This window comes from Oncorhynchus mykiss, chromosome 13 (assembly GCF_057628025.1).
Source record: "Oncorhynchus mykiss isolate SJ-2025 chromosome 13, ASM5762802v1, whole genome shotgun sequence".
NCBI lineage: Eukaryota > Metazoa > Chordata > Actinopteri > Salmoniformes > Salmonidae > Oncorhynchus > Oncorhynchus mykiss.
Window position 1 is genome coordinate 22,937,781 of NC_143034.1, and position 20,936 is coordinate 22,958,716.

At 42.7% G+C, this 20,936-nt stretch overlaps 2 protein-coding genes across 3 annotated transcripts; both read left to right on the plus strand.

The window, feature by feature from the left end:
* Window positions 1-1,710: 1,710 nt before the first annotated feature.
* LOC110485731 (carboxylesterase notum2) lies at window positions 1,711-10,871 on the plus strand. Of its 2 annotated transcripts, none has more exons than XM_036940393.2 (13): window positions 1,711-1,830; window positions 3,345-3,599; window positions 3,862-4,187; window positions 4,714-4,766; window positions 5,593-5,688; window positions 5,884-5,944; window positions 6,298-6,395; window positions 6,500-6,602; window positions 7,049-7,237; window positions 7,449-7,549; window positions 7,828-7,975; window positions 8,709-8,756; window positions 9,719-10,871. In XM_036940393.2, the coding sequence occupies exons 3-13, from the start codon at window positions 3,874-3,876 to the stop codon at window positions 10,023-10,025; spliced, it is 1,518 nt and encodes a 505-aa protein (XP_036796288.2). In that variant the 5' UTR covers window positions 1,711-1,830; window positions 3,345-3,599; window positions 3,862-3,873; the 3' UTR covers window positions 10,026-10,871. The 2 variants fall into 2 exon arrangements, with proteins under 2 accessions (XP_036796288.2, XP_021412559.3); XM_021556884.3 differs by having other exon boundaries at window positions 1,716-1,830; window positions 3,527-3,599; window positions 9,719-10,633.
* A 3,809-nt stretch (window positions 10,872-14,680) lies between these two features.
* LOC110485732 (small ribosomal subunit protein uS8) lies at window positions 14,681-18,862 on the plus strand. Its single transcript, XM_021556885.3, has 4 exons — window positions 14,681-14,817; window positions 15,059-15,138; window positions 15,380-15,465; window positions 18,729-18,862. The coding sequence occupies exons 1-4, from the start codon at window positions 14,685-14,687 to the stop codon at window positions 18,820-18,822; spliced, it is 393 nt and encodes a 130-aa protein (XP_021412560.1). The 5' UTR covers window positions 14,681-14,684; the 3' UTR covers window positions 18,823-18,862.
* Window positions 18,863-20,936: the final 2,074 nt, after the last annotated feature.

The window sequence follows — 20,936 nt, forward strand, 5'->3', positions numbered from 1 at the left end:
ACCCATGTGGCCAGCATATGGTGGTCATTTAATGCCCGTGTGCTTCATTTTGAAGTTGTTACCAGTGGGTCATAACCTTTTCTGTGTTGTGGTGTGTACCCATAAAATGTGGTGTATGTCAATTCTTTGATGCTCTCTGCCGACAGATATTCTAGCTCGCCATCAGCTCACTGACACTGGTGATGACACACATGCTCAGCAGACAAAGTGCCCTGGACCACCCAAGCTTTAGGTGTCTATAGCCTGACCTTGAAGATGAGAAAAACGTGAGAAAAAAACAACACAGGGAGAAAGTATGCCTCTTATGTGCTCAGGGGTCAAGCTTCTAACCCTGCTAGTGTTAAGTTCAGCAAGGTCTTTACGGCCTCGGCACATTCTGTGTGAGGTTATGCTAAATGTTTTTCTTTACAAGTAAAGTGCAGTAGGTAATGGAGTAGGTAATGGACCTCGGAGATGTGTGTGTGTCCTCACGGTGGTTTGTAGAGGCTTGACCCCTGACCTCTAGCTGGTTCAGAGAGTTGAAACCAACATGGGGAGCCGAGAACATTGAATGTGCTTTCGCTATTGATCTGAAGCCCGTCGGTGCGTAAAAAATGATCATCTGTCGAATCCCATATCAAAGAAAACAAAATAGCAGCAATGCCATCTCAAACGCTCTGCTCAAGGCGTTCTAGCGAAAAGGTGATAGATTTACAACAGGTTTTTTCTTTCGTTTCTCAGCTATTTGAGGTATCTGTTAAACAGATTGTTGCATTGATTTCTGGGAAGACAGATGGTTGTGTGCATGCTTTCAAGACGACCGAAGGAATGAAGAAATTGTTCAGCTCAGTAGATCAAGTTCAGAATAGCAGTGTCATTAGATCTCATTTTATTGTTTCGACACATACGTTCTCACAGACATATTTTCACGTATGGTCCTTCTGGCATAACTTGAAAGTAAAAAGAAAATGCTTTAGAAGAAGCTTTCTATTGAGAAGTGAGAATGTGAATCAGAATGAGATTTTTTTTTAAATACCTTTCTAGAACATGCCAAAGCAATAACACTAACTATAAATGTCTGATTTTATACGTAACATTTCGTTTACGAGACTAAACACACCAACATTTCTGGATATAATCGATGTCATTTCTGGATATAATTGATGTCCTTGACGAATAATGTCCTGTACTATGTATTATGTCATGTTTATGTGGACCCCAGGAAGAGTAGCTGATGCTTTTGCAGCGGCTAATGGGATCCTAATAAATACCAGTATCAAAATACCAACATTTCTGGATATCATATCTGTGTTGTAGGTACACCTGGATTACTGTCTGCTGTAACTGTTTGGTGTATAGTGTCCAAACATAGCACAACCCTTAGCCGTTTAGATGAAGGTACCCGATGCTCAGTTAAAGCAATAGTGAGAGTGTTTTGTAGGTAGTCAAAACGCTAATGGTCTAGGCTGCCTAGTGCTGCGATCAATGCTTTTGTGTCAAGTATCGCATGCAACTATCCCATGCCTCCCTCCAAGTCCCCAGCCCCAGTCCCCAAAATCCCTAGCCCCTATCCCAGTCCCTTAACCCCAGCCTCTCTGCTGTCTCTCCCAGTCCCAGGGCCTCGTTAAGGGACTTGATTGACACGTCAGGATGGTGTGCATTTCATTGATGAGAATTTTAGAGGCCGGGCTCGTGAACTTCTTCTGTACTGATCAGTACGTCACCCCACAGCTATCCCAGGGGGGACGTGAGATCGGTTTCAAATACCCTGCCTCTTCCCTCAGTGGCAAACCTTCTGTCCTGTCCAGGAGCCCCCAGCCCAACCTGGCCCCCACAGGAGCACAGCGAAAGGTAAAGCAGCTCGCAGCCGGTCGACTACCGCCACATCGTGTAGAACTTGGATTTACTTCTGTACTGTGCGTATGCTGAGATCTGTAATATATATCTTGAGAATATATTGCATAGGGTGTAAAGGGGATTTGGGGATTTTACTGGTAATGCTTAATTTTTTTCAACAAGTATTTGCCTGGAAATTATATACTAAGATATTGCGGTCACAGTGGGTACTTTTTTGGTGCTTCTGTAAACAGATTTGGTAACTACCAAATTATACATAACGTTTCTTGCTTTAACGAATCCCAAAGAAACAAATGATTATTATTAGTAGTAAACAATAATGTTATAACTTTACCCTATGTTATCTATATGTAAATACAGAGCCGGATACAATATAAAACAATCCACAACCCTCAATGGTTTTATCTCTCAATTTCCTGATGATTATCCTTATATTTGTTGTAATATAGGTTATTGGGGGTCTTTATCATTCGTATGAGTCATTTCCTAACGGTTTTAACTGTCACTTGTCCTATTCAAGTCTCACACAATATAGGCTACCCCAGCAGGTGCAGTAATAACAGCAACAATGATTTATACTCTAGACAGTTATATTTCAAGCATTTAGAGTGTTTCAAGCCAGACAATGTTTGAAGATGAACAACCCTTCACGATTAGAAAAGGTTTTGATGGCGGTGTTTTGCACGCAATGCTTTTTGGAGGGCTTTAGCTCGAGGCTTTTGCATTTGAATTCTGTCATAAAATGACGATGAATTTGACTAAAAGTAAAATACGTACATAGCAAATTCAATTGCACAAATTGTAAACTTTTAATCAATGTATTTATAATAACTTTATATATTAACAGTAATAACCTTCCTTCAACACACTTTCTTATTGTTATGTTTAAACGTTTTACTGTAGTGCATTGATTTTGACGTTTTAAACACATATACCAGTCCACTTCACATAACTGTTATTGAGGTCATTTGTTTACCAACACATTTCCTTCAGTTGGCAAATTGAACATTTGCGGCACAAGGGGTAAAGTGCAGCTTGATAAACATTCATTTAGAGCTTCTATCTGATATCATTAAGCTGGAAACCCATCGCTCAACAAGACAGCCACCACGTGCTTTTGCCACCCAAAGTATCAACCACTCTGTACCTTTGTGTGTGTCCTCTGGATCTTTCAACGTGAGGTCAACATACAGGGGCGGTCTTATGGAGTGTGTCTGAGCTTTGCGCTCTACTGACCTCCGGGGTACACGGCACACAAAAGGATTATGCTGCAGATATGCCAGCCATGTAGGTGTTTAAATCAAAGCACAGGCGAACAGAGGGGAGAGGGGTGGGTGAGAGGAGGGGAGAGGAGGGGATGAGGGAGGTATAGTTTTTTCTTGTTGTGGGACTGGGTCAGGTGGGTGGATGTGTGGGTGTGAGTCGGGAGTTAGTGGGGGCGCTTGAAATATGTTCAGCAGAGCGTGTGTTATCTTTTCTCCTCGCCACTAACCATCCAACACCCTTAGCGTGTCGTCACATCGCACAGTCAGAACCTGGCGGCAGCTCAAAGGGAATGCTGGGAAATAGGATCCATATGGTGGCACTATAAAGTGCACCGCCAACCCCGAGCCTTCACCAAATAACTGGCCAAGCCGTCCTCAACGCCAGCATCCATTCACCTACAGTCTCTCCTCACCTGTCTCCTCAGTAGCATCGCTGCTCTGTTTACCCAAGGATCCTTCCTCACACGTGACCTACTTCAGGACTGGATACTGAAAGGGGTATGTTGATTTTCTGTGGAATTTAATGGATCCTGATTGCTATTGATAATTTCTTTAATCTATTTTAACTTTTGAGAAGGATGTTTGGTATGTTAAGTCAATTTGCCTAACATATCATTAACCTTCATTCGTTTTGCAATGCTGGTGCCCAATTACTCTAAACCAAACTGCGTCTCTCGCCTATACCATTGAGTAAGGATGGTGTGTTTCAGTGTCTATGAGTTGAGTGTTTCATGTAGCATGTTTTGTGCTAAACTCTTAGGCTGGATTGACTATGAAGATCCCGGGCCATGTGGTTTTCCTGCTGCTGATAGGAGGGATTTGTTGCCAGAACAACCGCAATGCCAAACCTAGTGGCAAGTCATCTAAGAAGAACCAGGGGAACCAGAACCAGGGGGCCGAGGCAGCCCAGTCGGCCCCAGAAGATGAGCCTCATTCTGGGCCAGTGGAGTCGGGCAGGGAGGGTAACTCTGGAGGTCGGGCGACAGCCCAGCAGTCAGCTTCACAGAACAACAAGGCTTCAGATGATATGAAGCTGCATGTCCTCAAGAATACTCAGGTCACATGCAACGATGGAACAGCAGCGGGGTAAGATGCTCTGGAAAACTATTTATGGAGGCGAATGATGACTGTTTAGATAATAAAAAAGCTCTAGAGATTGTACTCTGGACATAAGACAATCTATCAATTTCAGCAAAAATGGATGTGATAAGGAATCATATAGTGCCGTGAAAACATTGAAATAACTAATCAGCGGTTCATGTTTTTTGTATTTGTCAGTGCTATTACAGCTGTTATTACACTGTCATGTGTTTTGATATCAGATAAAGTAGTAATCTAGTCCTCAGCTATCTAAGTTGGTGACGGCAAGGGGTAAATGGTTTTAATTACTATCAAAGGACTTTGAATTAGAGTTTGTGGTTGAACTTTGAAGAAATTAAAGAATTCAGGAATTGTCATGTACTTTATGGTACTTAGCATCATTGTGTTGATAAGGGGTTACAATGATGAGTGATTATGGTTGGAAGATCGGCCAACACATGACACTATACAGCAGTGTTCTCTAGGTTTCACCATTCACAGCCCTTCATCCATGTTTATTTGTGGTCCACAGGTTTTACCTAAAGGACTTCAAAGGGAGTAAGCGATGGCTGATATTTCTGGAAGGTGTGTATTTTAAACTCATCTGGTTCATTTGATCTTGAGAGGTCAGCGCGTGGCATGTTTGCGTGACGCCCTCATCGGCATCTGGACCGGTGGTAGTCTCCTTTCCCTTTTTCGTCTTTTTCGGCGACTGTCTGTCACTCTGATTGGACGCCTCCTCTGGCATTCGCCCCTCCGTCGCTATGGGATATTTATGAGGATTGCGTTGTGACATCACACGTGTATTCTGAGACCTAGAACCGGATGTGTCACATCCTCTAAGAACAAACATTTCAGCAGGTTGAAATGTCACAGCGTACATATCCTACATCAGAGGTACTTTGCTGTTGGATACAGGTCAACAAGTACCAAGATATCCACTCTTTTATACGGCAAGGATCTGATTAGGTCACAAATGCCACAGTTTGTTCATTTGTTTATTTTCTCAGCAGGTGGTACGGCTCCAAAAGACTTGACTTACATTTGATTTACATGTTAAATATGCATATAAGCATAGGTATGGTTAAGATTATAACTCAACCATTAATGGACACCAGGTGGGATTTTAGGAAGCAGTCACATAATAGCCACCAATTTATATCCCTGCCGTTTCTATTCAACAGTCCATTGCCATACATGTGCATCAGACCCCACAGACACTCCCTCAGTTCGGGAGCCTGGCCAGAGGCTAGCAGATGGAGCTGCAGGTGGATGCCTCAGTTACCCTCCCTCTCCCATTCCTCCCAACCCCCATTCCTCTCAGGCCTCTGAAATGGGCTAACAAGGGGGTCTCCCTTTCTGAGCTTCTGAAACCGGATGTGAGAAGCTAATATTAGTGTCTTATTTTTAGGCGGTTGGTGCTGCTACAACAAAGACTCCTGCGATACCAGATATAAAAATATCCCACGACTCATGACCTCATCCGACTGGCCCCAAACGCGCAAAGGTAGGTACTGTTTTAGAATGCGTCCTCGTCATTCATCATACATGTTTTACATGGGCGTCCATGTTTGGTCCCATTCCCAATATACATTGTGTCATGGGTTGTTGATTGTCATATGACATCAGAGTTGTGTCCTACTGTATGTCCAATGAGAGGTCACCACTGTCTCTGCTTGACTTTCTATTGGTTGCTTTACAGGAAGTGGAATATTGTCAGCCCAGGCGGAAGAAAACCCTCATTGGTATAACAGTAATATTGTGTAAGTATGCTTGTTAACACGCTGGTTGTTGTATGTTACCGGTACATGTTGTCCTACATACTGTACTGCTCATACTGTACTGCTAACTAAAGTTCTCAGGATCTGTGTGATTGAAGAAGCCAACTGCAGGCTGAGATGATGAATATCAAACATGACAGGTTGCTTCACAATGAGGGATGGAGTCCCATTAATACTATTACATATGTACATGAGTACGTGTGAGAGTGTGCGTGTGTGCGTGCGTGTGTGTGTGTGTGGGTGGGTGTGTGTGAGAGAGAGAGAGTGTGTGTGAGAGAGAGTGTGTGTGAGTGTGTGTGTGGCTCTGACCCAGCTGTGTATCTCCTCTTCTGCAGATTCATCCCGTACTGCTCCAGCGACGTGTGGAGTGGCACAGGGCCCACAGCCACCAAGGAGAAGAGAGGCCCGGGAAAAGAGAAGGAGAAAGATGCCAGTAGGTCCTCTCACCACCAGCAGATCCTCATTATTTTCCTCAACCTCAAGCCATTTCAATACGGTGGTTTGTTCTATTGATTGCATATCTATGTTTCCCTACAGTTGAGTATACCTTCATGGGTTCCCTGATCATCCGTGAGGTCATCAAAGACCTAGTCCCTAAAGGCATCAAACAGGCCAAGGTTGTCATGCTGGCTGGCACAAGGTGAGCTCCTCTCCTCTGCTTTGGGTCTGTTCCCAATCTTGCCCCGTTGTCTGGCACCATCTGTCTCTGCTACCCATCTCCACACACTCACACACATTGACAGAGTGAGTCTATTTTAGGACGTCCTGTTACTGTTGTCTACCATAAAGATGTTTACGAGCCCTGCTGTCCTGTATTGGCCGTAGAGTGTGGGACAATGACATCATGTCTATTAGGGGCCTCTTCCATAAAGGACGACACAGTTCTGGAGATTCTTCCCAGGTTAGCAACATGTTTGGTGAGACATCCTGAGGACTAAAACAAGAACACACAGTTAAGTCTGACTGTGACAGCATAGCATTATTGTGGCTAGCTGTCGGCCATTTTGGCTCCAATTGGCAGTGTGCCAATGCAGGGAAACGGTCACAGACACAGACTTTATACCCAGTTTCTTTGCTCCCCTGCAGTGCTGGAGGGACGGGAGTGCTGCTGAACATTGAGAGGGTGTCCAGTCAGCTGGAGCAGCTGGGGGCAGAGGCCCAGGTTCGAGGCCTGGTGGATTCGGGCTGGTTTCTGGAGAGTAAACAGCAGAGGGTTCCTGACTGCCCAGACAGTGTTTCCTGCTCACCTGTAGACGCCATCAAGAGAGGACTCAAGTAAAACACATCTGTCTCTCTCCCTTCAGCTTATCCATGTCTCTATGACCTTATAATGACAGATGCCCTGAACAAAGCATTGCATCTCATCACACGTGTAGCTTTATTTCCATTGTTTTGAAGTACACCAATAATTTTAGCATATAACAGTTGCCCTGTCTATGTTCAATGCGCACTGGAAGCCATTTTTCTCCAATGGCTGTTTTCTTAGGCTGTGGAACGGGGTGGTCCCAGACAAGTGTCGGCAGCAGTACAAGAAAGGAGAGGAGTGGCAGTGCTTCTTCAGCCACAAACTCTACTCCTCCCTGACCTGTGAGTGTCTTTACTACCTACCATCATCTTGTAAGAATGTGTCTTTCATCTATGAAAGCTGAAGGGTCATGAATCAGAATGCTAGTAAACTTTATGTCCATCGTGTTACCCATCAAGATACCAATAAATGTTACGTCCCTCATGTTACTCAATAAAACACTTATAGGTACAAGCAACACCCCAACTCTGTTCTCATAGTGTGTGTGTGTGTGTGTGTGTGTGTGTGTGTGTGTGTGTGTGTGTGTGTGTGTGTGTGTGTGTGTGTGTGTGTGTCACAGCCCCTCTGTTTGTGGTGCAGTGGCTGTTTGATGAGGAGCAGTTGCGAGTGGAGAATATCTACCTGGGGGGTCAGACCCTGTCAGAACAGCAGTGGACCTACATGCAGAACCTGGGAAAGGATATCAAGAACTCACTCAAAGATGTCACGTAAGTGTGCAGCTGCAGCGACGGACGTGACTGTGGAATGTGGTAGACAGCTGAGCTTGAGATTGATCCATGGTATATAGGCCAAGAATTCACAAAACCTACGTTTCGTGATCAAAACAAGTAAGAGCACCTTTTTCCCTCAGAACAGCCTCAATTCGTCAGGGCATGAACTCTACAAGGTGTCGAAAGCGTTCCACAGGGATGTTGGCCCATGTTGAGTCCAATGCTTCCCACAGTTCTGTCTAGTTGGCTGGATGTCCATTAGGTGGTGGACCATTCTTGATGCACGCAAACCCAGCAGTGTTGCAGTTCTTGACACACTCAAACCGGTGTGTTTTTTTGTCACCTACTACCATACCCTGTTCAAAGGCACTTAAATGTTTTGTCTTGCCCATTCACCCTCAATGGCACACTTACTCAAACCATGTTAACATTTTCTCAAGGCTTCAAAAAAGTAATTATCCTGTCTCCTCCCATTAATCTACACTGATTGAAGTGGATTTAACAAGTGACATCAATAAGGGATCATAGCTTTCACCTGGATTCACCTGGCCAGTCTGTCATGGAAAGAGCAGGTGTTCCTAATGTTTTCTCCTGTCAGTGTATACTATTGATCAGCTGAAATGGAAAATTAGCTCAAATGAATCAACAGCAATATTCTCCACAGGTTCCCAACACTATGAAATATGTCAAGCTGCTCAGTGCTGACGTTATGCTGTGGTGTGTGTTGCAGGGCTGTGTTCGCACCCTCCTGCCTGTCCCACACATTGATCACTAAAAGGTAGGACATCTGACTCCCTGGGGGCCCTGAAAAGCACATGCACTGTCCCCTCCACCCCTCACCCCTACCCTGACCCATCTCTACCCAGTGAGCTCATGCTACTCTTTTTGTGTAGCTCGTTCATCAAACCGCCTTCTGCGTGTCACTGAATGACATTTCACACTTTTACTAACCCCCCAGCACGCTTTACACACACACACAGCTGCACGCACAAACCCACACACACACACGCACCCACACCCGCACGGACACACACACCCACAGACACACACACACACGCACCCACCCACCCACCTACATACACACAAACGTGCACAAACAAACTCAGCCCTTTAAGCAAGCAAATACATACACACTTAAAAGGGAACACACACACACACTCATAAAATCACGCACACTTAAAACACACGCCTCTCCAGCTGGACATAGGGTCAGTGACAGGGCAGAAGGTGGGGCCTATGTTACGGTAAAGGACAGGGTTGGAGATGGGAGGAGTGATTAGCTCAGGGTTGTAGGGGAGGAGCTGGTTGCCTAATCATACTAGTGTGAGGTAGGTGGATCATATTTTCACAGTTTTGTAATCTAATGCAGGGCTATGTTGATGGTAGATATGGTGGTGGTGTTGGAGGCTGGACACAAGGAGGGCACAGCTGGGGAACTAATTGAGACGCAGCCTGCCAAGGCAAACTGCTTGTGAGAAGATACAGGGCTCAAGTGGCCCAACACGCTCTCTCCCTTCTCACAGTTACCTACTTCAATCATCTCCCCTTTCTCTGGCACCCATTCACTCCCTCTCTCTCTCTCTCTCTCTCTCTTTCTCTCTCTCTCGCTCTCTCTCTCTCCCCTTCTCTCTCTCTCTCTCTCTCTCGCTCTCTCTCTCTCTCTCTCTCTCTCTCTCTCTCACACTCTCTCTCTCTCTCCCTCCCTCCCCCTCTCATTCTCTCCATCGTTCTTTACATTAGTAACTGGATGACGTTTCAAGTCAAAGGCACCTCCCTGCCCCGGGCTCTGCAGTGCTGGGATAAGAGTTTCCAAGAAGCCAACCGTAACAGCAAGACCCCCCTGAAGGGCTGTCCCTTCCACCTGATCGACACCTGCCACTGGCCCCAGTGCAACCCCACCTGCCCAGCCTTGATGGACCAGGCCACCCAGCAGGAGCTCACCCTGCTCCAGATGTTAGTGGGCATGGGCCTGGACCTCCAGAAACTAGGCCTGGACCTCAGGAGGGACAGTAGCTCTATAACTAGCATGGTCAGTAACGGTGGCTAAGACAAGGAGTATAGAAGCCCACTCTCTGGCTTAGTAAAGGGACATTATTTATGAGTTATGACGTAACCATGAAAGGTACAGAATCTGGTTACTTCTGTTGTGCTGCTCAGCCATTCCGTTGTGCTCCACTGTTACCATGCCGTCTTGACCGGTGGGTATGTCACTGGGCTTACACTATGTCTGTCTGTAATGTTACAGTTTGCCTCCAGGATCACTCTCCTGGACAGTTTAAAGAGGGGAGGGGAGTGATTCCAGTTTACCCCTGGGTTGTGTCTCACATTTGATTTGATTCAAGGGAGAATGAGGAGTGCCAGGTACCTGTAGCTAACCAGTCAGACACCAAACCTGCAACACACTTTCACCCAACTACATGTACTATACAAAACTTCAACAACATTTTGTGAAGTGAAACGTACTGCTTTTGAGGATTTTTGAATAAGCTATTTTCACATTGTATCATCTTGCCAACATAGGACTGGTACAGTATTCAGAGGAAATGTACATTTTAATGTAGATGGTTGACTGGAAGGATATATTATAAGAGTCTGCTGTTTTAGATCCATGTCCAAGCTCAAACACTGCCCGAGAATGAAGCAAGGACACTTGTAGTGCCTAGACCATTCTCTAACTTTTATTGAATGTGTTCTACACACACACACACACACACACACACACACACACACACACACACACACACACACACACACACACACACACACACACACACACACACACACACACACACACATCCTACAGTTTATATTGCCCACATTTCTACTGCTGCTGCAATTACAACGTTGACTTTATATATATATATACAGTGCCTTGCGAAAGTATTCGGCCCCCTTGAACTTTGCGACCTTTTGCCAGATTTCAGGCTTCAAACATAAAGATATAAAACTGTATTTTTTTTGTGAAGAATCAACAACAAGTGGGACACAATCATGAAGTGGAACGACATTTATTGGATATTTCAAACTTTTTTAACAAATCAAAAACTGAAAAATTGGGCGTGCAAAATTATTCAGCCCCCTTAAGTTAATACTTTGTAGCGCCACCTTTTGCTGCGATTACAGCTGTAAGTCGCTTGGGGTATGTCTCTATCAGTTTTGCACATCGAGAGACTGACATTTTTTTCCCATTCCTCCTTGCAAAACAGCTCGAGCTCAGTGAGGTTGGATGGAGAGCATTTGTGAACAGCAGTTTTCAATTCTTTCCACAGATTCTCGATTGGATTCAGGTCTGGACTTTGACTTGGCCATTCTAACACCTGGATATGTTTATTTTTTAACCATTCCATTGTAGATTTTGCTTTATGTTTTGGATCATTGTCTTGTTGGAAGACAAATCTCTGTCCCAGTCTCAGGTCTTTTGCAGACTCCATCAGGTTTTCTTCCAGAATGGTCCTGTATTTGGCTCCATCCATCTTCCCATCAATTTTAACCATCTTCCCTGTCCCTGCTGAAGAAAAGCAGGCCCAAACCATGATGCTGCCACCACCATGTTTGACAGTGGGGATGGTGTGTTCAGGGTGATGAGCTGTGTTGCTTTTACGCCAAACATAACGTTTTGCGTTGTTGCCAAAAAGTTCAATTTTGGTTTCATCTGACCAGAGCACCTTCTTCCACATGTTTGGTGTGTCTCCTAGGTGGCTTGTGGCAAACTTTAAATGACACTTTTTATGGATATCTTTAAGAAATGGCTTTCTTCTTGCCACTCTTCCATAAAGGCCAGATTTGTGCAATATACGACTGATTGTTGTCCTATGGACAGAGTCTCCCACCTCAGCTGTAGATCTCTGCAGTTCATCCAGAGTGATCATGGGCCTCTTGGCTGCATCTCTGATCAGTCTTCTCCTTGCATGAGCTGAAAGTTTAGAGGGACGGCCAGGTCTTGGTAGATTTGCAGTGGTCTGATACTCCTTCCATTTCAATATTATCGCTTGCACAGTGCTCCTTGGGATGTTTAAAGCTTGGGAAATCTTTTTGTATCCAAATCCGGCTTTAAACTTCTTCACGACAGTATCTCGGATCTGCCTGGTGTGTTCCTTGTTCTTCATGATGCTCTCTGCGCTTTTGACGGACCTCTGAGACTATCACAGTGCAGGTGCATTTATACGGAGACTTGATTACACACAGGTGGATTGTATTTATCATCATTAGTCATTTAGGTCAACATTGGATCATTCAGAGATCCTCACTGAACTTCTGGAGAGAGTTTGCTGCACTGAAAGTAAAGGGGCTGAATAATTTTGCACGCCCAATTTTTCAGTTTTCGATATGTTAAAAAAGTTTGAAATATCCAATAAATGTCGTTCCACTTCATGATTGTATCCCACTTGTTGTTGATTCTTCACAAAAAAATACAGTTTTATATCTTTATGTTTGAAGCCTGAAATGTGGCAAAAGGTCGCAAAGTTCAAGGGGGCCGAATACTTTCGCAAGGCACTGTATATAGATAATTTGATATGCATGTGGAGTAAGGGATGTTTGATCTTACAAAAGTGGCCCAAATGAAGAGCAATTGTCATACTTTCTAATATTTTATATTATCAAGAGAAGGTTGTGACCATCTCTTCTTTCTTTGAGTTTACCGTGAAGTGTGTTTGAACCTAATGTATCTTCCCCTGGACCCTTTTAAGTGATGTTTCCTCTTCAAAAACACTGTAGTCGATACTACTCAGCTAGTGTGTCATGTACTGTAATATCTACATAATTTACATCATTAAAGAATCATTTAATGTGATTATATCTAATCTATTGTATGTTAATTATAATCAGAATTGTTTGATTTGCTACTGTTTTAAATTGTATGTAATGAACCCTATTTTGCTTGAAATATTTACCTTGTAAACAGAACTATAACTTGACAGGCATTATATAGTGGATGTATGTTGAATTGAATACAGAACAATAAATAAAAGGTTGGATTATCCTTGAAAACCTGTTCAGAGTGAGCTTTGTTACTTTTTCTTTGATTGATCCTCCTGTCATTAAATCATTATTTCAAATTCGTCCTCAAATTCTAAGGCTCTGAGATTTAAAGAAAAAATTCCCAGGTTTCAACAAAGCATAATCTACTCGGTAAACCTACTGGTAAAACGTCATACTGTATTTATTTCCCACACTCCAACCACTAGTTGGCGATCTTTAGATTTAAACCAAAGCCCCACATAAGATACTATAGTTTGAAAAGGGATTACAGACTCCCCAACTACTACTGTAAATATGAAAAGAGAGACACCAGAGATGTTTCAGAAAGACTGTAATATGTTTTGGACGTTTACATTTGCATTTTGCTTACCGACACATTTAAAATATCTTGGTAGATTTGACTTTAATTTAGAAATCTCTATTTCTTGCACAAATATAATCAGCAATATGAATTGAATGCTTCTGTTTTATCAATTTGGAAGTTTGTTTGCATTAGACTAAAGGGTAAATAAAGTAATGAGACTGTAAAATAAGGATGCATTTGCATCTAAATCACTGTCTGAATAAATATAATATATATATTTAATTATCAAGCTTATTTTGAAAAAAGTTTTCATAAACCCAGTGGTTTTCAGCTGGTGATCGCATGAACTAGTCGTAAAAAACCTTCGTTTTTTCCCATAATGCATCGCTAGGTCTTCCTACTTCCTCTTTCCGCCATATTGCAGAACCGGTAAGGGCCCCCTCTAAAATCTCATTGTCAATCTTTCCCAAATCTAATCCATCCAGCCGTCTAAAACACAATTTATGAAATTATATACACGTTTAATAATGTACTAATGTCATGAAATGGTTATTGTGTCGATATGTTGTGAGATGTTGGTGTTTTGTCTTGTGATTCGTAAAGTCCCCATCACTGTCCGTTTTACTAGTGTGTTGTATTGGTAGCTAGAACATGAATAAAACCCGACAATACTGTTAAGGCTAATTACGTTTTGTTCTTAAGTAGTCGACACATTTTCTATATTGTCAAGATATGGTATAAATGTTGAGCAGTACAGTTTGGTTTGCCAACCAACTCTTCTAGCTAGCTTGGCCCGTACATGTAGTCCTTCCATGCGTGGTAGACAGTCACGATGGTGGTGGTTAAACGTGTCTGCATGGCCGTGCAAACCTCTTCTAATTTCTTATCTAAGGACCTAACGCTTATCCCAGTTTTGAAATTGTTGGTGTTGGCGCTAGCCATTCGAATGTTATGTCTTGGCTAGTGAAATGTAGACGGTTCGCTCTAACCAGGTAATTTGGATAGCTAGCATAATGTCTATTAACCTCACACTATCGAGGTTGCTACCTTAGTATGTAGCCTTCTATTTTCTTCACCAAAGTAACCACGTAACGTTAGCTAACCAGCTAGTTGGACAATACTTTGCTATGCAATATCTTAGCTAACGTTAGGTAAGTCTATACTCAAATTGTCATTGCATACTCAATGATGTCCATCTACCTACATTTGAGCTAGCTTACAGTCAGTTTGTTGGCAGACTTATTTGTCAAGTCAATAGCTAGTTAGACAGCTAACGTTAGCTTGCCAGTTTCACAGCATGTTATTAGGAGAACTAACCACTATTAGACTGTTTACTATTAACTAGTTAGCTGAGCAGTAGTTGGCTGCCTTTCAACTCCTAAACTAATTTAACTTTTTATGTATCTCTGATCGACAGGCATCATGGTGCGCATGAACGTTCTTGCGGATGCCCTCAAAAGCATCAACAATGCTGAGAAACGTGGGAAACGCCAGGTTCTGATCCGGCCGTGTTCGAAGGTCATTGTACGTTTCCTGACCGTCATGATGAAGCACGGTGAGTTACTGAAATGTATCACCTGTTTTGTAAGTGGTATGGGTCCAGTCAAGGGGGAGGTCAACAAGATGTGCAGGTGTCAGTTACAGGTATGACCAGGACACTACATAACCCACTTCCCTCCAGGAGGGGAATTGCTTACCTCCGGTTGAGGGATCTGAGTTCAAGCCCTGTAACATCCTGTCGACAATGCTGTGTGTCTGTACTTGGTTTTGATTCCCTGTCTCCCTTGTTTCCCTAGGTTACATTGGTGAGTTTGAGATCATCGACGACCACAGAGCTGGGAAAATTGTCGTCAATCTCACTGGCAGGCTGAACAAGGTAAAAAGAAAACGTTCAATATACTGCATCACAAGGACTACCATCAGACCTTTTGAGTGCCATTCTACTTCATTTTCACTCTTTTGTAATGGGGTAGATAGACTATCTGACCCCTCTGTTTTGCTCATCTTCTCTGACATGTTTTTTTCTTGGTCATATTCTGCATTGTGGCATTATCAGCCTTCCTGCGTAATTGTATATTTGCACCTGGCACTTCTAATCTTTCTTTTGCTAATTTCAGTGTGGTGTGATCAGCCCTCGTTTTGACCTCCAGTTGAAGGATCTGGAAAAGTGGCAGAACAACCTCCTGCCATCAAGACAGTTTGGGTGAGAATCAGTCAGCAGCACCCTAATGGTGGCATGCATGTCGGAGTGGCCGTATCACGGTTGTGCAGTGGAACTTTGTGAACAGGGAGGTATTAAATCAGTGGCAACTTCGTTTGCTACGGTGTTTCACGTATGAATGCATCTCTTGATGTTGTGTTAATGTGCTCCTTTGGGGTGTATAAAATTGTGCCCCGGGTTTCACAGACTTTAAATCTCTGAACTTTTATTTGGATGTCAAAGCAAGTAAACTAATCGCTTTTTTTTTCTGTGCCTGAATGTTCAGCTTCCGATAGCATTGAGAGCAAGAAAATGCAGCATTAGTCTAGTATTTATAGATGCTGGGAGCTGGCTGGGTTGGAGATTGGAACAGTCCTTGAAATGCACTTTCTTTGAAAAGATGAGGGCAGCCTAGGCAACGGGAACTAAAACTTGTATCATAAGTCGGGGATGGGCAACTTGGGTCCCTGGGACTGAGTGTACTCTGTGTGCTCCCACTTTCTATTGAATGCATCCATGGGAATATGATTGCTGCAGCCTCTTGAACAGGATTTGACCTGCATGTAGGAAAGGGGGTGAATATGGTTGATTGAGTATGTACTGACAATATCACTATGCGCATTAAATTGCTCTCACCTTTACTTAAGTCCAATGGTGGATGTGGTGAGGGCACGGTCACAGATTTATTGATATGTGTGGACTGATAAAATCTAATGGGTGTGTCACAATGACTCGTCCTCAACTATTGGGAAAAACCGACGGGGCTGGCTTAGGTTGTTGACATATGGACTGTATTTCGTCTCCTTTGTTTCTTGAAAACCTAAATTTGCACAATAAGCACTTGTGTCTCAAATACATTGTTACAGTGGTTGGCTAGCTAGCGAACTTTAGCCATTAGCAATGAGGTGAAATCAGTCAAAACAAGACATGGCATCAAGAACGAGATGAACTAGCTGAAACATTTCACGATTCCCCACAGGGCAGTTTCTTGTCATTCTTGCTAGCTATCTGGCCATCCACAACAATGCTTGGACTTCTGCCCCGTTTAAAGTGTGTGCATCGTTCTCTTGCTGTTGTCAGCTAACCCATCTATAGTTGGCGCATTTTGGCATTCCATCTGTGGCGTTTACCCGTGTCAGTCTGCCATAGAAAACCTTTGGAGGCTACAGGTGGAAAAGTCATGCTATTTGTATTTGAGCAATATAATTGGCAGTTCATTCAACTTCAACTCGGAACTTCTTGAACTCCACCGTACTTGAGGCGTTCACATGGCACACAAACTGTCAAGAGTAAAAATAAGCATTTACCAAGCCACTCGCCGCGCTTATTTGTTTTAGGAGAAGTGATATACTAAAGTAAACCTTCAATACTGCAAAAATTGCAATAGGTTAGCTAATGGCGACCAATTGATGATCTGCAAAAAGAAAGCTACAAAAAGACACCTAGCATTCGTCTTGGCTGGCTTGCTGTAGCCATGTCAATATCTCTTTTGAAAGCCCTCGTCTTAAAGGGGCAACGTCCTATTCCTTAAATTGATGTGCTTTAGAAACATTTTATATAATTAATGCAATTTTAAAGAATATAATGTCTTGCATGGCTACATTATATTGCACAGCTTTTTATTATATGCCATCATAACCACATGGACTCTATTACTAGCTAAATAGAGCCAAAGCATGTCAACCTAGGTCCTGCATGAGTCTAATGCATTAATAAACTACCCCATATCCAGGCCAGTGAGGGGGGGGGGGGGTTCGTTGGACCTTGTTGGTGCTTATTTGACGTGACTTAGCGCACTTATATGGTTTGCACTATTGAAGATGGAACTGAATTTTGATGACATGATCAGGGTTTGTATAGTCATGAAAATCCTGGGACGGTCATGTAATTTTAAAATGGTGTTTTCCAGGATCCCAAAAGTTTAGGGCAAGTTTGATTTTTATTTCTGATAATGTCATTTGTTTAGGAATGGTGTAAATATTTTATCAATTCACAATCTACATCAGACAGGATCAGAATTACACTTGCGTGTTTGCGAGCATTGCCTGCATGTGCGAGAAGTGTGGGCTGTTGCAGCAGCAGGTAGGCCTAGTCTATAAAATATGATCGAGAACAGACTAGGTAGCCAATTCCAGACATCTTGTACCCTCTTAACGGTTTAGCAAAGGATAGCGTGTATTCATGTTTTTATCATGTTCAAAAAAAACTTACCTCTGACACTTGCGAATAAGGCCATGCAAAGTTGATTCACTTAACAATTTGTTTCATTTAAATTATTTTTTTCAGAAACAAATGATTCACTTTGCCATTGCATTAGTTGGGATTCGAATCAAGATTATTTGTGAACCCGTAACATTATTTACAGGAACTTGTTTTCTATATACTTGCAGTTGATTTGGGCTTCCAATGTATGGGACATTGAAACTCAATAGATGCTAGACAGCCTGCAAAGTAAACACTTCTTAGATAAATATGACAACTCGAAAAGCTACATTTGCTGAAGAAACTTTGTGGGGGGTTGATTCAGATTAATAAAATGATTAGTAGCCTACATAGCCATTTGATATATTGAATGAGCAAATTATTTCAAAACGCAGGACATGCTATGTTTTTCATAAAGGGTGGTCAACCATCCTCCAGGAGGGCTAATGGGTGTGCAGGCTTTTATTCCAGTCCCCCTGTATGACTTCATAACATTTGTTGCATCTAGCTTTTTCTAAGAGAATGACTCTTAAAGTGAAGATTGAATGTGATTTGGATAATCACTATCAGGAATAGTTTTACCGCCGCGATGCATTTCTTGTTATGATAGGCTTCACTCTGTACATCCACATGCATTGCTAACATTGCTTGATTGGGAAAGCATTGAATGTTTAGGATCATAATGGCCTCCATACAATATAAATGGAGGCCACGTAATTACCGCGGAAAAGTGGTTCAGGAGTGGAGAGCAAAACAGTACCTTAAGTTGTCTTGATATGGTAATGATGGTCTGCAATTGGTTTCTAGCAGGTTTTTGAAGGATGAGGTTAGGAAATGCTTTCTTAAGTGTTGTATGGCATCAATGGAAGCGACTGATGTTGCTTTAGAAGGGGTTCAACTGGATTTGTCTCAGCTGTTCCTAGTGTTTCATGGTCTTAGTCTATTAATGTTAAATGTACTTTTGTAATAGAATTTCCCTACTGCTTGCCATAAATGAATTTAAGTCTGCCTGTTGTGAGTGTTTTTATAAACTCATGTCTTACACACCTTGTCTGTTTCTTCAGATACATCGTGCTGACCACCTCAGCTGGCATCATGGACCACGAAGAAGCCAGACGAAAACACACAGGAGGGAAAATTCTTGGATTCTTTTTCTAAAATGTAAAGAACTGCAAAATAAAACACCAAATCCAGTGGACTGGACTTTGTATTTTGTCTTATTAGATTGCTACAGTCAAAAGCTCTTTATGTATTGGTACAATGAGAAATGTATACTGATCAAAAATATAAATGACTATTTCAAAGGTTTAACTGAGTTCGTATAAGAAAATCAGCGAATTTAAATAAATTCATTAGGCCCTAATCTGGATTTCACAAAGATGGATCTGTTGGTCAAATACCTTTTTTTTTTTAAACAGTAGGGGCGTGGTTCAGAACCAGTCAGTATCTTGTGTGACTACCATTTGCCGCATGGAGCGCGACACAGCTCCTTTGCCTAGAGTTGATCAGGCTGTTGATTGTAGAATGGTGTCCCACTCAATGGCTGTGCGAAGTTGCTGTATATTGCCAGGAACTGGAACACGTTGATCCAGAGCATACCAAACATGCTCAATGGGTGACATGCATGGTGACTATGCAGGCTATGGAAGAACTGGGACATTTTCATCTTCCAGGAATTGTGTACAAATCCTTGCGACATGTGGCTGTGGATTATCATGCTGAAATGAGGTGATTGCGGCAGATGATTGGCACGACAATGGTCCTCAGGATCTTTCATAATTGTATCTGCATTCAAATTGCCAGCGATTTAAAATGTGATTGTGTTTGTTGTCCGTGGTTTATGCCTGCCCATACCATAACGCCACTGCCACCATGGGTCACTGTTCACAACGTTGACATCAGTGACCCATTCGCCCATACGACACCATATACTACTTGGTCTGCGGTTGAGGCCCCAAAATCTCTAAAATGGAGGCAGCTAATGGTAGAGAAATAAACATTCAATTCTCTGGCAACAACTCTGGTGGCATGCTGACTACAGGAATGTCCCAATTGCACGCTCCCTCAACTTCAGACATCTGGCATTGTGTTGTGACAAAGCTTCACATTTTAGTGGCCTTTTATTGTCCCCAGAAAAAGGTGCACCTGTGTAATGATCATCCTGTTTAATCAGCTTCTTGATATGCCACACCTTTCAGGTGGATGGATTATTTTACCAAAAGAGAAATTCTCACTAGGAGGGATGTAGACATTTGTGCACAAAATGAGAAGCTTTTTGTCCATATGGAACATTTCTGGGATCTTTTATTTCACCTCATGAAACATTGGACCAATACTACATGTTGTATATACTGAACAAAACTATAAACGCTGCATGCAACAATTTCAATGATTTTACTGAGTTACAAGGAAATCAATACTCCAATATATGGGTTTCTATGACTCAGAAAGTGTGCAGCCAGGGGTGGGCAAGGCTCACTCAAGACTCACTCCAAATGATTTTTCCCCACAAAAGGGCTATATTACAGACAGAAATACTCCTCAGTTTCATCAGCTATCCAGGTGGCTGGTCTCAGACGATCCTGCAGGTGAAGCCGTATGTGGAGGTCGTTTGCTGGTGCAGGTACACGTGTTCTGCGGTTGTGAGACCGGTTGGAAGTACTGCAAAATTCTATAAGACAACTTTGGAGGCAGTTTATGGTAGAGAAATTAACATTCAATTAACTGGCAACAGCTCTGGTGGACATTCCTGCAGTCAGTGTGCCAATTGCACGCTCCCTCAAAACTTGGGACATCTGTGGCGTTGTGTGACCAAACTGCACATTTTAGTGTGGCCTTTTATTGTCCCCAGCACAAGGTGCACCTGAGGATCATGCTGTTTAATCGGCTTCTTGATATGCCACACCTGGCAGGTGGATGGATTATCTTGGCAAAGGAGAAATGCTCCCTTTTTGTGCGTGATGGAACATTTCTGGGATTTTTTTTATTTCACCTCATGAAACATGGGACCAATGCTTTACATGTTGTGTTTATATTTTTGTTCAGTATATTTCCGGTGTGGTATTCAGAGCACAGTATTCAGATGTCTGTTATCAATCTTGAAGTTAAGCTGTGTAGATGCAAGATGGCAATTTGAGCCAGTGTTCCTGGGATTCAGTTGTGGCCTCCACAATTATTTAGCTGAATTCTGAAAATGCGTCTGGAGGGTTGACCTCCCCCATTATAGCTGCCCCAGATGTGGCTAATGAATTACTGGATTCACACTAAATGAA

Excerpts from the sequence above, each read along its gene's own strand:
- LOC110485731 (XM_036940393.2), top strand. The coding sequence starts at position 3,874 with ATGAAGATCCCGGGCCATGTGGTTTTCCTGCTGCTGATAGGAGGGATT. Across the intron at positions 4,188-4,713 it reads AACGATGGAACAGCAGCGGG|GTTTTACCTAAAGGACTTCA; the intron begins GTAAGATGCTCT and ends TGTGGTCCACAG. Across the intron at positions 7,550-7,827 it reads ACTCTACTCCTCCCTGACCT|CCCCTCTGTTTGTGGTGCAG; the intron begins GTGAGTGTCTTT and ends TGTGTGTCACAG.
- LOC110485732 (XM_021556885.3), top strand. The coding sequence starts at position 14,685 with ATGGTGCGCATGAACGTTCTTGCGGATGCCCTCAAAAGCATCAACAAT. Across the intron at positions 15,139-15,379 it reads TCACTGGCAGGCTGAACAAG|TGTGGTGTGATCAGCCCTCG; the intron begins GTAAAAAGAAAA and ends TGCTAATTTCAG. Across the intron at positions 15,466-18,728 it reads CTGCCATCAAGACAGTTTGG|ATACATCGTGCTGACCACCT; the intron begins GTGAGAATCAGT and ends CTGTTTCTTCAG.